At 34.4% G+C, this 15,244-nt stretch overlaps 1 protein-coding gene across 17 annotated transcripts in view; it reads right to left on the bottom strand.

Moving 5' to 3' along the window:
* PDLIM5 (PDZ and LIM domain 5) overlaps positions 1-15,244 on the bottom strand; it is a 217,666-nt gene that overhangs the window by 39,144 nt on the left and 163,278 nt on the right. For 11 of the 17 annotated variants that reach the window (XM_038582110.1, XM_038582108.1, XM_038582107.1 and 8 more), the window contains 2 exons: positions 14,639-14,770; positions 11,147-11,334 (listed from right to left, as the gene is read on the bottom strand). In XM_038582110.1, coding sequence (XP_038438038.1) covers positions 11,147-11,334; positions 14,639-14,770 — 320 coding nt within the window. The remainder of the gene's footprint in view (positions 1-11,146; positions 11,335-14,638; positions 14,771-15,244) is intronic. The other 6 variants (XM_038582114.1, XM_038582113.1, XM_038582112.1 and 3 more) reach the window with 1 other exon arrangement.

Genomic DNA, 15,244 nt, shown 5'->3' on the forward strand with positions numbered 1-15,244 from the left:
TAAAAGCACCAAAGTGGCATTATTCCAACAAGCTGTAAGAGCTGCTAATGAAAACAGCAAAAGGCAAAATCCCAGCACAACTAGACAATACTACTTACTATAAGAGAAAACACAACAGAGTTTTTTATTTTCAATGGCTTTATGAAATAGTCAGTTTTCTACAGAAAATGGTGATTACAATATTAGCGAATATTATATAGCTAAATGATTTTCTGAGTAAGAAATTCTAAGTTATTTATTACTTAACATAATATAATTAAGAATCATCACAAATGCTCTTAAAAGCTACCTATTTTGAAAGTGGGAAAGAAGAAAATCCTATAATTAATGAAAAAAATTTAAGCATATCTATGGATTTAAAGCTTTCTGAATTTTCTATACACATATATACAACATGAGTATTTAATTTAATTTTTAATTTTTGACTGGTGGGACTCAATAGAATTTTTCTTCTTCTGTCTTATAAGAAAACCCTTTTCCACCATCTCATAATGTTTATTTCCATGACAACATGTAACACAAGTCCTTCTTGCAAAGGCAAGGAATGCTAATGTCAAAGCTACCAATCTCATAATTGCAACTATAAAGAACTGAAAAAGAGTCAACATTTAGAAGATGATGATTTAGGGGAAATTAATGTTCTTGCCTATGGAAATACTGTACAAATAGACTATAAAAGTATGTTATGTTATAAAAGTAAATTTTAACTTATTTCTCAAATATAATGCAAGAAGCAACCCACTCAGATTTATATTTTGTAACTAGACACATTACATTAAAAAAACTCTAGACATATTCAACCAATCTATTCCATAATAGGACTTACTCAAAACCAAGTATAGTTTCTGGAAGCCAAATATGATCCCTACTAGTGTTTTAACAATGGATAAATAAATGCTTTCTAGGGAATAAAGCTCCCTGGAAAAGCATTGGTTAGAACTTGCCTCCCAGTCAGGTTAAAGTGTGAAGCTGCATTCTCTTGTCCTTGGAATTCTCTCCATTCCCATGCCATTGTTCCATAGCAATATTCATTATCATCATCACTATCCTGAATTTCCTCAATGACCTCTTAATTTAGTCTCCAGGACTCCAATCTTAATCTTTATGCTGAGGTCATAATGATCTTTTAAATACACTAACGCTATAATGATCTTTTAATAATGCAAACCTGATTGTCACTTTCAAGTTTACAAATCTGTCAAAGGCTTCCTTTCTGCATCAATCCACATTCTTACTTTCAAAGCCCTTCTTTCTGACCAGGCCTCCATTAACCCATGTAATTTCTTTCTGGCTACTATATAGTCCTGAACATACTGAATGACTTGTTCTCCCTCCAAGAAGCCAAGTTCTCTGAGAGCTTTTGCCATCTTGTTCCCTTTCCAACTTGGCTTCTTCCTAAAAGTATTCAAAGGACATTAGCTACATATGATTTTACTGTAGGCCTAAGTATTAACACTTTATTCCTGCATAAAATATGACTCCACTATAAACCCTAATATAAACAAATATTCTCTCTCAAGATTGTATCATTGGAACTTTATTGGTCTTTTTCTTTCCATTGATCCAGACCTTCCTGTCTTCTGACCTGGATTTGTAATCTGCCTTAAGTCTTTGCACTTTCTTTGCTGATTTCTGTTATTTACTGGTGCTTTAATTTGCATCCACATTAATATGTCCACATTGACAAAATGAGTGGCTATCCCTAATATTTCCTCTGCATTCCACTGCTTGGTTCTTTATAGGCCATATATTCCCATATTTTTAAAGAAATAAATTCCTACCATAGGGCTTCAGATCTATTACAAACTTTTTTAATTACTAGAGATAAATAATATAGTACTGGTCATAGTACTGCTGATGTTCACAACTTTTAAATCTTATGGCAGTTTAATGCTTCAAGAAGAGTGGAATTCTCTGCTCCCTTAAGCAATGTGTGTAGTTTTTAAATGTCAGCCTTTAGCAGACAGCACATCTATGTTTATTCAATGACTTTTGTGGGAATTTCAAGTCTGGCAGGAGGAAAGAACAATGTCTTGTGAATCCCTCAAATCATATGAAGAAGATATCCAAAATACAACAAACTGACCTATCCACCCACTCACTTACTCAGGCTTTGTCATTTACTGAAGGCCTATAATCTGTGCCAGGTATTATTTAGGTAGTGTAAAACAAAAGATTAGTAAGACTCAGTCGTAGTCCTTAAGGGGATCTAAAAACAGCAGTAAAAGACACATATGTAAACAATTACAATGAATATGATGAATGCTATAATAAAGCCATCATCAACATTTTGTAGGGACACAGAGAAAGGATAGCAATTATTCGAGGGCTCGAGAAAGGTTCACCAAGGAGATAACATTTGGTCTTGAAGAGTGAATAGAAATTTTTCAGGGGTGGAAGAGTGGAAAAGCATTTCAAATAAAAGGGGTAGCTTTACAAAGCACAGAGGTGTGTGCCCAAGGAATGGTATGGACTCTTGAACTTTAGTGTGACAGGACTGCAGAGAACATGAAAAACTGTATTACAAAATAGGCTGGAGAAGAAGGTTGGTACAAGGTAATAAAGGGACCTTCACCTCTGCTAAGAAGCCAAACATTTAATGTGTGGGAAGCAGAGAACCCAAAACATTTTCAATCAGAGAAGTCACATGAGAACTGTTCTGCTGGATGTTAGCTGTGTAAGTTATTAATGCTGTCACTAAAATAAATAGGTATAAACTTAACTTAACCTTCCTTGAGTATCATCTATGTGCCACACACTTCAAAATGTTACATCCTAGGCATGTATGCATGCAGACCTACTTATATATATACATACATAACAACAATGTTACAGGGGACTTCTTCAGACCCTTATTTTAACAGATAAAGAAATTAAAGGTTCAAATGCTCCCTTTAGGGAACATCTCTGGCCTTCTGAAATTCATGCCAAAAGGGCAGGTACTACTATTCTTCATAGCCACCCACTGTCAGCAAAGCTAGTTGGATGAACAATAGGCCTGGTCTAGCAAAGCACTGCTTATATTCTAATTAATTAGTCATTCTCATTTTGTATATAATTAAACAAGTTGGAAAACTGATGTGCTTCCAACATCTAATGGCTCTTCATAACTTTTAAGACTGAGTTTGTGAAGAACATCTGACTATTTTTGGTAAAATAGAGATTTTTAAAAATATTTTATTTATTTATTCATGAGAGACACACACAGAGAGAGAGAGAGAGAGAGAGAGAGAGAGAGAGAGAGAGGCAGAGGCATAGGCAGAGGGAGAAGCAGGCTCCATGCAAGGAGCCTGATATGGGACTCGATCCCAGGACTCCAGGACCACACCCTGAACCAAAGGCAGATGCTTGATCATTGAGCCATCTAGGAGTCCCAAAATAGAAATATTTTATATCTGCATCAAATGAACTAAATTTACCCAATCTGGAATCTTTAACCTAAAGAAAATCTAGGGAAAACATTACACAATAAATTAGATCATAAACATAAATGTAAACATAGGAACATATTTGTAACATACCATAAAATTTAAGTTGGTTTTGAAAATATCTAGCTACTTATTAATTATATACAACATGAAGAATTCAAGCAATAAAACATCTATTAGACATACAAATATAGTGAATTAAAATGTTTTAAGAAGTACAAATACCCAATTCTGAAAACTAACGAAACTAACAAAAGTATCACCTTTTATGTATCTTTCTAGATCAAGTCAACACTTTTTTTAAGGTTTGATTATTTATAGTTATTTGACAGAGAGGGAGAAACACAAGCAGAGGGAACAGCAGGCAGAGGGAGAGGGAGAAGCAGGCTCCCCGCTGAGCAGGGAGCCCAATGTGAGGCTCTATCTCAGAACCCTGGGATCATGATCTGAGCCAAAGGCAGATGCTTAACCTACTGAGCCCACCCAGGTGCCCCCACGTCAACATTTCTAAAAGAACTACTATATCTGAATTATTAAAGTACTAAAGGCACAGCGCAAATAGAACATAGTATTGCTAACTTACACAAAATTCAAGCTTGGATTATTGCTTCTTTTGTATCTTAATACTTTCATGCAGACTATGAACTTTTCAATCTTGCATTATAACATAGGTCTTTGCTAGCCACTGATAAACTTGTGTATGTATGTGTGCTGGTGCATGTTAAACTACATGCCTGAGAAAAAGATAATCCAATCTAAATGATGATGCTGTTAACATGCACACCTAGTTCTTCTTTATCAACTGGTAGCATTACTATATTCTTGAAAGACTTCTGGGTAACATAAGCTATGTAACACCACAAATGAAATGTTCTAAGATTCAAAGTCAGAACTTCAGTGGAGGTAATGGAAACCCATGACAGATTCAGAATACACTAGTAGGTCTTAAAATTTCAATCAGCCTTTCAATGCAGGGGTTATTTTTGTGGGCGGGGGGAGGGGGGCGTGGTGGCTATCATTTCAAAACCATATTAGTCATCCCAATAGACAAAAGTATGTCTAAAATACTTATTTGAAAAAATGACTTCCAAATCTTTTCTTAACTACTAAAACATAGTAAGAAATACTATGACACAAAATACTTGTTTACCTGCTGATTCCAAATATGTGTGATTGTACTTACATACATACATGTATAAATTAAAACCACATTTTCGTAGCATGATACCTACATACTCTTACTATGTTAAAATACTTAATATAGTAAAATATTCTTATATCTTCTCTTTTATTTTTATTCATTCATTCATTCATTCATTCATTCATTCATTCATGAGACACACACACACACACACACACACACACACACACACAGAGGCAGAGACACAGGCAGAGGGAAAAGCAGGCTCCAAGCAGGAGCCCGATGTGGGACTCGATTCCAGGTCTCCAGGGTCATGCCCTGGGCTGAAGGCAGCGCTAAACCGCTGAGCCACCCGGGCTGCCCTTATTTCATTTTTTTAAATGAAAATACTGGCTACAATCCATTCAATTGATTTCAGGATCAACTGAATAGGTTACAGACTGCAACTTAGTAATTTTTATCTCATCCTTCTCACCCAACTTTAGGAATTATTTTAAAATGACATCACTGATAATAGTCACTCTTTGATGATGTTGGTGGGGGTGTCTTTTTTCACCTACATTAGAACACAGCTGTGAAGTATCAAAGGAAAGAAACCTGAAGTTCTTGGTGTGGGAGAACTCAATACTTTATTGGAGTTGGCTAGCCAGCAACTGGCCTTTCTAGTTTTTACCTCTCCTGCTCTGGCACTGTAGTTTCACAGGTGAATTGTGAAGAGCCTAAAAACTCGTAATGAGACAGCCATCCCCTTCTAAATCAAAAAATCTTTTTATTTGCATTAGAAAACTCTTAAAACTACATATCAAAGTGGAAGAGTAGATTCTGAGATGTTTTTGTTTCATTTTGTTTTTAAATACGGTACACTAAAGGTAGAGTAGAACAAAATATTTCCCATGGCTGGGGATTTTCTATTTATTTTACAATTCTTACAAAATGGTGTAAAATAAGTAACTTTTACATTATATAATACACACTAAATGCGTTTGTAGCACACCTAGAGCAAAATAAACAGAAGTTCTGCAAATATCTTTTTCTTTTTTTAAAGATTTTATTTATTTGACGGGGGGGGGCGGGAGAGAGAGAGAGAGAGAGAGAGAGAGAGAGAGAAAGGGCACATGTGCACAAGTAGGCAGAGTGGCAAGCAGAGGGAGAGGGAGAAGCAGACTTTCGGCAGAACAGAGCCCAGTGTAAGGCTTGAGCTCAGGACCCTGGTATCATGACTTGAGCCAAAGGCAGACACTTAACCAACTGAGCCACCCAGGTGCCCTTGCAAATATTTTCTAATTTGAGCTAAGCATGATGATGTAATTCAACAATGATTCACAATGGTAAAACATTTTTTATGATATTAATGCTTTATAATGTCATATAATGTGCAATGGTTTATACTCTTATAGTTTTGTTCAAATTAAATTCACTTATATTTTCTGTAAAAAGTATAATATTTTAAATATTAACCATATGAATCATGATTATAGTTGTGTTGACTGCTTTGATAATAACAAAATACATTTAAAGAAGACAGGATTCTGTTGCCCTCTTGTGGTAATTTTGCTGTACTGTATTCTCCAGGAATTCTGCCTCCATTTTTTTCTTCTCATTTTAAGAGTGGTATTTTGACCATAGTTTCTGAATTTCCAAAAGCAATACATAGACTTTCTGCCCTCTGCAGCGCACATCCTTAATGTCCTCCCATCAGTTTCTACCTCAGATAGTTTTTCCCTCACTTTTAAAAAACATTCTCCTATTCCTTTTCAATTACTACACCAAGGAGATTTTTCTTAAAGTTACTTTCTATAGTCTATATGCACATACAGAATAATTAGAGCCAATCTCCACCATCATACATAAGCTTCAAGTAAATGGAAAACAACTAAAAACCTAGGGGGCTGATCCGTTGACATTTTCTCCCAAGAAAACAGGTCTTGCTAAGTTAACAGTCCAGAAATTTCAGAAGCTCAAGATATTAATCTAAATATTTTAAGTTGGGATGCCTGGGTGGTTCAGCAGTTGAGCGCCTGCCTCTGGCCCAGGGCGTGATCCCAGGGTCCAGGATCAAGTCCCACATCAGGCTCCCTGCATGGAGCTGCTTCCCCCTCTGCCTGTGTCTCTGCCTCTCTCTCTCTCTCTCTCTCTTCTCTCTCTGTGTCTCTATGAATAAATAAAATCTTTAAAAAATAAAAAAATATTTTAAATTTTCTAAAGTGATAAAGTAGTCTTTAAAATAGTCTAGGTCATATGCAATGGCTTATCTCTTGACTCCCAACAAAATATTTTAGTTTCTCTGTAAAATTAGTAACACATAATGGTAATTCAAAACTATTCAAAATGACACTATGAAATAATTTTAACTGTAAATAATTAGTATTTTTCTAAAGATAACATTAATAATAAAATTGTTTAGTGTCTATTATATTTAAATACTATGGATAATGCAAAGCAAAAGATGGATTCCTAAATTAAATTAACTAAATATCCATTCTAACAACTATAAAAATTCTTAAATACTAATAAATGATCAATCCTTAAAGCAATTCTTGAAATAAATATATATTACATATATATTTAAATATAATATATATACATATATTTAAAAGTAGTCCCTCGTGTATTCAATCAATATCCCAACACTGATGGGAAAAGACTAGAATTCTATAGTGGTCAAGGTGAAAAAAAAAAAAAAAAGGCGCATTCTATGAAGAAGGACCAGAACATTCTAAAGCCAAGTAACATGGCATGTCTCAGTAACTTAAGATGCTTTAATAAGGCTATGCCACAGATTACAATTTGGAATCAGTGGGAGATGACATTGAGAAGTTAGTGAGAGCCAGAGTGAAAACAGACTTCAATGAGAAGTTAGGGAATGGAGAAATACAGTTAAGCATCTGTAGCAGGAGAGTCAAATGGGCAAATTAAGAGTTTTAGAAAGATACTTGCTGCAGTGAGTAGGACAGATTGATAGGGGGTGAGGAGACAGTGAAAATTACTTAGAAGTTGTTTATAATGACAAAGGCCTGAACCAAGGCAATGGCTCTGACCACAGAGAAAAGAAACTTGAGAAATGCACAGAAGTGAAATCATTAGATATTAGTTACGGTGAGAACATAAGGGTAGAGGTGGGAGGTTCTCAAGCTTACACTGGAGATTTGGTGACTGGATGGATGTACCATTCCCAGAGATATGTAATAGTATTTTTGGACATGCTGTAGTTGGGGTGCCACTTGGAAAACAGCAAGTAGGTCAACGGTGTTGAGGATATGGAGTTCAGGACAGAGAGGACTCTAAATTACCAGTGGCGAGGCTGTACAAGGTCTCTGGATGACAGATCAGAGAGTGTAAAGAGTGAGAAGAGATGAAAGTTGAGGATGAGACTGGAAACACTTAAGTATACAGTCCCATCTTCTTGTTAAGAGAAGTCCTTTAGTCCTATAACCATCACCTTATTTCATGTTGGGAGAAACAGGAGGATCAATTAATCTGTCTTTATTTTACAGATCAGAAGACAGAGGGTCAAAAGTTAAGTGACTGTACCTAAAGCTATTTATCTGTAGAAGTGAATGAAAACTCAGGTTTCCATATTGAGCCCAAGTTGTTTCATCTTACTATTCAAATATTCTCTATTACAAAATGAGGGATAAAAACCATATAGGATCATCTCATTAGATGCAGGAAAAGCATCTAACAAAATTCAACATCTGTTCATGATAAAAACTCTCAACAAAGTAGGTTTATAGGGAACATACCTCAACATAATAAAGGCTACATATGACAAACCCACAGCTAACATCATATTCAATGATGAAAAGCTGACAGCTTTTTCCCTAAGATCAAGAACAAGGCAAGAATGTCCACCCTGGTCACTTTGATTCAACACAGTACATAGTCCTGATCACAGCAATTAGACAACAAAAAAGACATAAAAGGCATCCAAATAGGTAAGGAAGAAGTAAAACTCACTATCTGTAGATGACATGATAGTATATGTAGAAAACCCTAACGACTCCACCAAAAAGCTCTCAGAACTAATAAATTTAGGTAAGTTGCAGTATACAAAAGCAATGCACAAAAATCTGTTGCATTTTTATACACTAACAAACTACCAGAAAGAGAAATAAAGAAAATAATCCCATTTACAATTGCACCAAAAATAATAAAATACCTAGGAAAAAACAAAGGAGGTGAAAGACCCATACTCTGAAAAATTATAAAACATTGATGAAAGAAATTGAAGATGGCACAAATAAGTGGAAAGGTATTCCATGCTCATGGATTGGAAGAATATTGTTAAAATATCCCTACTACCCAAAGCAATCAACAGATTCAATGCAATCCCTATTAAAATGCCAATAGCATTTTTCACAAAACTAGAACAAACAATCCTAAAATTTGTATGGAACCATAAAAGACCCTGAATAGACCGAGCAATCTTGAGAAAAAAGAACAAAGCTGGAGGTATCACAGTCCCAGATTTCAAACTATGCAACAAAGCTACAGTACTTAAAACAGTATGCTACTGGCACAAACACAGAAACATAGATCAATAGAACAGGATACAGAACCCAGAAATAAATCCATGCTTACATGGTCAATTAATCTATGACAGAGAAGGCAAGAACATTCCAACAGGGAAAAAAGATAGTCTCTTCAATAAATGTTCCTGGAAAAACTGGACAATTAAATGCAAAATAATGAAATGGGACCACTTTCTTACATCACACACAAAAATAAGCTAAAAATGAATTTAAGGCCAGCTTTGAAATCTGAAACCATAATAAAACTCCTTAAAAAACGTATGCAGTAATCTATTTGACATTGGCCTTAGTAACATATTCCTAAATATGTTTTCTCAGGCAAGGAAAACAAAAGCAAAAATAAACTATTGGGACTACTGCAAAATCAAAGAAAGAATTTGTTAACAAAAATTCTCCCTACTGAATGGGAGAAGATACTTGCAAATGATATATCTGGTAAGAGGTTAATATCCAAAATATAAAGAACTTATATTGGTGGTTGCCAGACTAGGAGGTGGCAGGATGGGTGAAATAGGTGAACAGGATTAAGGCAACATCCAAAACCCCCAAATCATCTGATTAAAAAATGGGCAGAGGATAAAAAAAATAAACATTTTTCCAAGGAAGACATATCAATGGCCAACAGACACATGAAAAGATGCTCAACATCACTAATTATCAGGCAAATGCAAATCAAAACCACAATGAGATATCAACTTCTACCTGTCAGAATGGCTAAAATTAAAAGACGAAATAATAAGTGTTGGCAAGGATGTGGAGAAAAGGGAACTCTTGTGCACTATTAGTGGGAATCGTAGTGGGAATATAATTTGGTGTAACTGCTGTGGAAAAGAGTATAGAAATTCCTCAAAAACTTAAAATTGGAAATGTAATAGGATCTAGTAATTCCACTACTGGGTATTTACCCAAATAAAAAACCCAGAAATACTAATACAACAAAATATATGCAATCCCTATATTTATTGTAGCATTATTTACAAATAGCTAAGATAGTGAAGCAACCCAATTGTCCACTGACAGATGAATGGATAAAGAAGTTGTGGTATAAATATACAATGGAATATTACTCAGCCATAACAAAGAATGAGATCATTCCTTTGGTGGACAACATGGATGGACCTAGAGGGTATTAGGCTAAGTAAAATAAGTCAGAGAAAGACAAATACCAGATGATTTAATTTATATGTGGAATCTAAAAAACCACACAGATGAATAAACAAATAAGTAAAACAAACAGAATCGTTAAGTACAGAGAACTAAGTGGTGGTTGCCAGAGGGTAAAGGGCCAGTGGAATGGGTAAAATAGGTAAAAGGGATTAAGAGGTATAAACTTCCAGTTATAAAATAAGTAAGTCACAAGGATGAAAAGTACAGCATAGGGAATATATAGTCAATAATATAATAATGTTGTATGGTGACAGATGGCAACTACATTTGATGTGGTGAGCATAGTATAATGTACAGAATTGTCAAAATACTATGTTATAGAGCTGAAACTAATATTTTATGTCAATTATACTTAAATAAAACAAAACAGAATAAATATGTTCTTTCTGGTACTGTAACCTTCTTCTACTTCTGCCTCATAAATTTTCAGAGGATAAGAAGCCAAAGATTCTTTCTTCAGTAATTGATGACAATAAATGCTTCTGTTGTTATTTTGTATATATTATCAAAACTAAAATGTATTTCCAAGGCTAATCTTCCAACAATATAGTTCATTAATAAGACCCCAAGTTTACAATTCACACATGCTTCTTGAATGATCTGGGAAACAAAGAAATTCCCAATTCTTTAATTATGAATAGCAAATGGCAATTGTATCAAACATACACACACAGAATGCTTATGAGATACTTCAGAGAAAAATAGCTATAGCTGTTCCTTGCAGACCTTTTTATTTTTTATTTTATTTTTTTCTTGCAGACCTTTTTAAAGCTTACTTAGAGAATGGGTTTCACCAGTGAATTCTATCAAACATCCTTGAAGACATTTTCATAAGTACACTTAAGAAAAACAAAAAGCAAGAGATTGCCTTGGCATACCTGCTTGGTTTGGCTGTTGCCAGCTTGGTGACTTGATAACGTTGGGAGATCCTGGGGGCTTGAAGGCGGCAGCAGTTGTGAGACCAGCCACCCCTGGTCTGGTGGTGGCTGGGTTCTCCCGCCTCTCAGGCATGCTCCGTGCTGAAGCTACTGATGGTGCCAACTGCTGAGAAGTCTCCTGGGTGTGGCTAGAAAGAAAAAAAGGAAACATTTTTGGTGAAGTGGTAATAACCTAACTTAGCAATGATCCTCTCTTTCCTCAATCTATTAAATCTCTAAAGGAAAACAAAGATATTAATTAAACATTTTTAAAAAAGTAAAACTTGAAAACCACAACTGAAGGACTGTCTTTTTGAAATGAACAAACAAAAACAAAAACAGAAAGGAAAGGAGATTATATTTGTCTAGTACTTTGAAAATTGTCTTTAAAAGGTCTATCATGAGAAATTAGGCTATTGGAACAATGCAGCCAACCCTTTCAAATAATAAGCTAATTTCTTCTTCCTATTCTTGTCTATTTCAATGTTTCAGAAAAATCATTTAAACAACTAATTATTAGAGAATCCCTGATAATCTCTATGAAATGATAGAGATATTTTTTCCCTTTCTTTTTCACTTTCTGGTATTTTGTCAACTAAATTTTCCTGACATCTTACCAGTCTTTTCACTCACATACTCTCAGTCACTCATTCATTAAACGAATATTTGAGCAACTACTACATGGTAGACATTGTGCTATGCATTGGCCACATAATGGTTAAGTAAGAGACAACATCCCCAGCTTAATAGAACATCTAGTGTTCTGTGTTCACAGTACAGGAAAACAAGAGACAAGACTGCCATTGTCCTCACTCAGAGTTACTCTACTTGCTTAACAGGAGACCTTATCTGTGCTGATTCCAGTTTGATTTAGAAGATCACAAAGCTTTTTATTATTACATCCTGTCATTTGTCACATGTTGTCATTTAAAAAAAATAATTTTAGTTGGCTCAAATAATAAAATCTGCACTTTGGAATGATATAATTACTATAGCAATTTCTCTCAGGTAAAGCATAATAATAATAATTGTTATAACAACAATAAGAATAATACATCCTGCTAACTTTTGAACAGAAATCAAAGTGCTCCTTGCTTAAATAATTCCAGGCACAGAAACACAAGTCCTTCAATAACTGAGACCAACAGCTGGAGGAGTAGATCAGAAAAGACAGGTTACTAATTAATGACCAGTAAAATAAATGGCCCTTAATAATATACTGGTTAGGCTGAGATTATTTCAATGAAAAGAAATTTCAATTTTTTTCTTAAGATTTTATTTATTTATTCATGGGAGATACACAGAGAGAGGCAGAGACATAGGCAGAGGGAGAAGCAGACTCCCTGTGGGGAGCCCAATGAGGAACTCAATCCCAGGACCCCAGGATCACGACCTGAGCCAAATGCAGATGCTCAATCACTGAGCCACCCAAGTGTCCCCCTAAGCAAAATTCTTTAACTTAGACATTCTGTACCAAAATTCAAAATGCTAAATATAATAAATGGAAAGAAACAAGTTTGGTATTACACTATAATATAATTTTAAAGCTTACTGTCTTACAAAAACAAAGATCAGAGATAAAATATTTGACATTGTCCCAACTACTCTTTTTGGTACCCTTATCACTTGGGTTTAGCAAGGTCTCCTCAGAAAATCCAGCATCCCTGCTTTCCAGAATGCCAATTCACTTACCCTGTTGAAAATCATTTCCCTTTCCCAAATACCAAAATATATTTAGTTTGGGCCTACTGCTATTAATAAAAGTAACGATAATGGCTACTAATATCTATTCTATAAGCAGGTCCATGCATAAGGTCAATCAGTCCACAACAGCATGCATGCTTTTTTTTTAAACAAGAAGTTTATTTAAACATTTGATTTGAAGGAAACACTCTCTAGGATTCATTTTTTTTTTTCAGAGTAATTTATCTCTACTTAAAGACAGACTGCTCTGCATGTAAGGGTTATGTACAAAAATGTAAAATTGTCCCTGGTTTTACAATGATAAATGACAAACATTAAAATTCTCCAATCAAGCAAGGTTTGTGAGAATTTTAATGTTGCTCCTTTTTTTATTAAATACTGAGTACAAAATAGCTTACTGGAATATAATAAGAGCGTGCCACTAACAGAGATGGGGTAGTCTCACACAACTAGTATTTTTCTCCATCCTATTTACATTTGTTCCTATCCTATCTCCATTTGATATCCATCAAAACACACCACTGGCCATTTAAAGTTTTTTAAAAAATGAAATAGATACTGGAGAGAAGATGTAAGTATTGCATTAGGTCCTCAAAGAGATTTTTTTTTTCCAAATGTGGTCAGTAACCTGTCTCTGTATAGACTTCGCTCTGATGATGAAAGATTTCTGCTCAATTAACACTCACAATTCCACAAATATAAAATGATTTTTTTATAAAATGATTTTGAATGTTTTTTCCTTAGAGAAAAATGTACACTGATCTCTTTTTCTGTTTAAACATTTCCTTTAAAAATTACTCAGAATTATAACTTAAGTATATTGAAAAGTTCCATAACAGTGGATAGAAGATAAACACGTGATCAAGAGATAGCCTATGTCATATCAGGCTTTCACTAATTATAGTCATAGTTATACACTCTGCCATTAATTTTATGTTCCATCAGAAATAATTTTATTTTTTTATCTTTTTTTAAAGATTTCATTTATTTATTCATGAGAGACACAGAGAAAGAGAGACAGAGGTAGAAGGAGAAGCAGGCTCCACGCAGGGAGCCCGATGTGGGACTCAATCCAAGGATCCCAGGATCACGTCGTGAGCTGAAGGCAGACACGTTCAACCACTGAGTCACCCAGGCACCACCAGAAATGACTTTAAACAGTTATTTCATTAAGATTATACCTTTCATGAACAGTTGGGATATTTTTATTTTTATATTATGCCTAATAATTTTTGGCATATTTGTTAACTTTAGGAGAAAAATTAATTTTGTTTCAAAATTTCCCACATATGGCGAAAATTAAGTTGTTTGCCCAGGTAAAACCCTCATATTTGAGAACTATAAGATAGTAGTAGCCAATCAAAACAAATTATTTTATTATTCTTTTTCATTTTTCAGAAGGTATAATGGTATATCTTACTAAATATTTGACTCTTCTAGTATAGCTACCATCCATGCAATGAAACAGTTATACTATAATTTAAGTACTTGCACAATTACTCATAATTTCATATTAAACATCAAGTGTGCTAATAAAAGATATCACAAAGAGTTAAAAGGGGGAATTAATGATCATATAAAATAACATGCTTGAGTATTAGCATTGCATGGAATTTACAGTTAATTTAAAACTGAACACAAATCCACTCTAGGACTTTCTCATCTGGGTTGTTAATATGGTGGTGAGGTGTCACAGAAAGCAGTATCATTTACAGCAAAACACCACTATGGTATCTGCTCCCACAGTACCTTATTTTTTTAACATGGATAGAGCCAGTTGACTTCCTCGAGGACTGGAGGTACGAAAAAGCTAAAGGCTTGGAAACAGGACTGATGCAAAGTGCATCCAGGAGTAAGTGATATTTATCAGGACTGGAGAGCCTGGTGAGCATTTAGAAAGATTTTTAAATCGAAAAATCACATGACCAATAGCAGAAAGTTGTTTTTACAGTCTATGATTTGAAACATTTCCAGAAAGAGACAGAGATAGATGAGACAGAGACTTTATAGACAGGCAGGAAGAACAAAGCAGTAGAAAGAGAATAAAAGAAGATCTGAGTATTCTATTATTTACTCATTAATGTATAATGACTCATTATTTTACTCACTAATATAGAATGACTAAATTTTCACCAAAATTGGTCAAGACAATATTTTAGAAAGTATATAAAGCTTTATAAAGACTACCAAAAATTATATAAAAACAAAATCTCACAAAAATAAAAAGTTATTATTCTTTTTTGGGTAGGGATATAGTTAGACTTTAGATTACCCTCAAATACAATCAGTTTGTGAGAGAAGAAAATACCAATAGGAACTTAAAATATCTATTGATAGTTGATTCTGTTTCAGATA

Source organism: Canis lupus, chromosome 32 (genome assembly GCF_011100685.1).
Source record: "Canis lupus familiaris isolate Mischka breed German Shepherd chromosome 32, alternate assembly UU_Cfam_GSD_1.0, whole genome shotgun sequence".
Classification (NCBI taxonomy): Eukaryota; Metazoa; Chordata; class Mammalia; order Carnivora; family Canidae; genus Canis; species Canis lupus.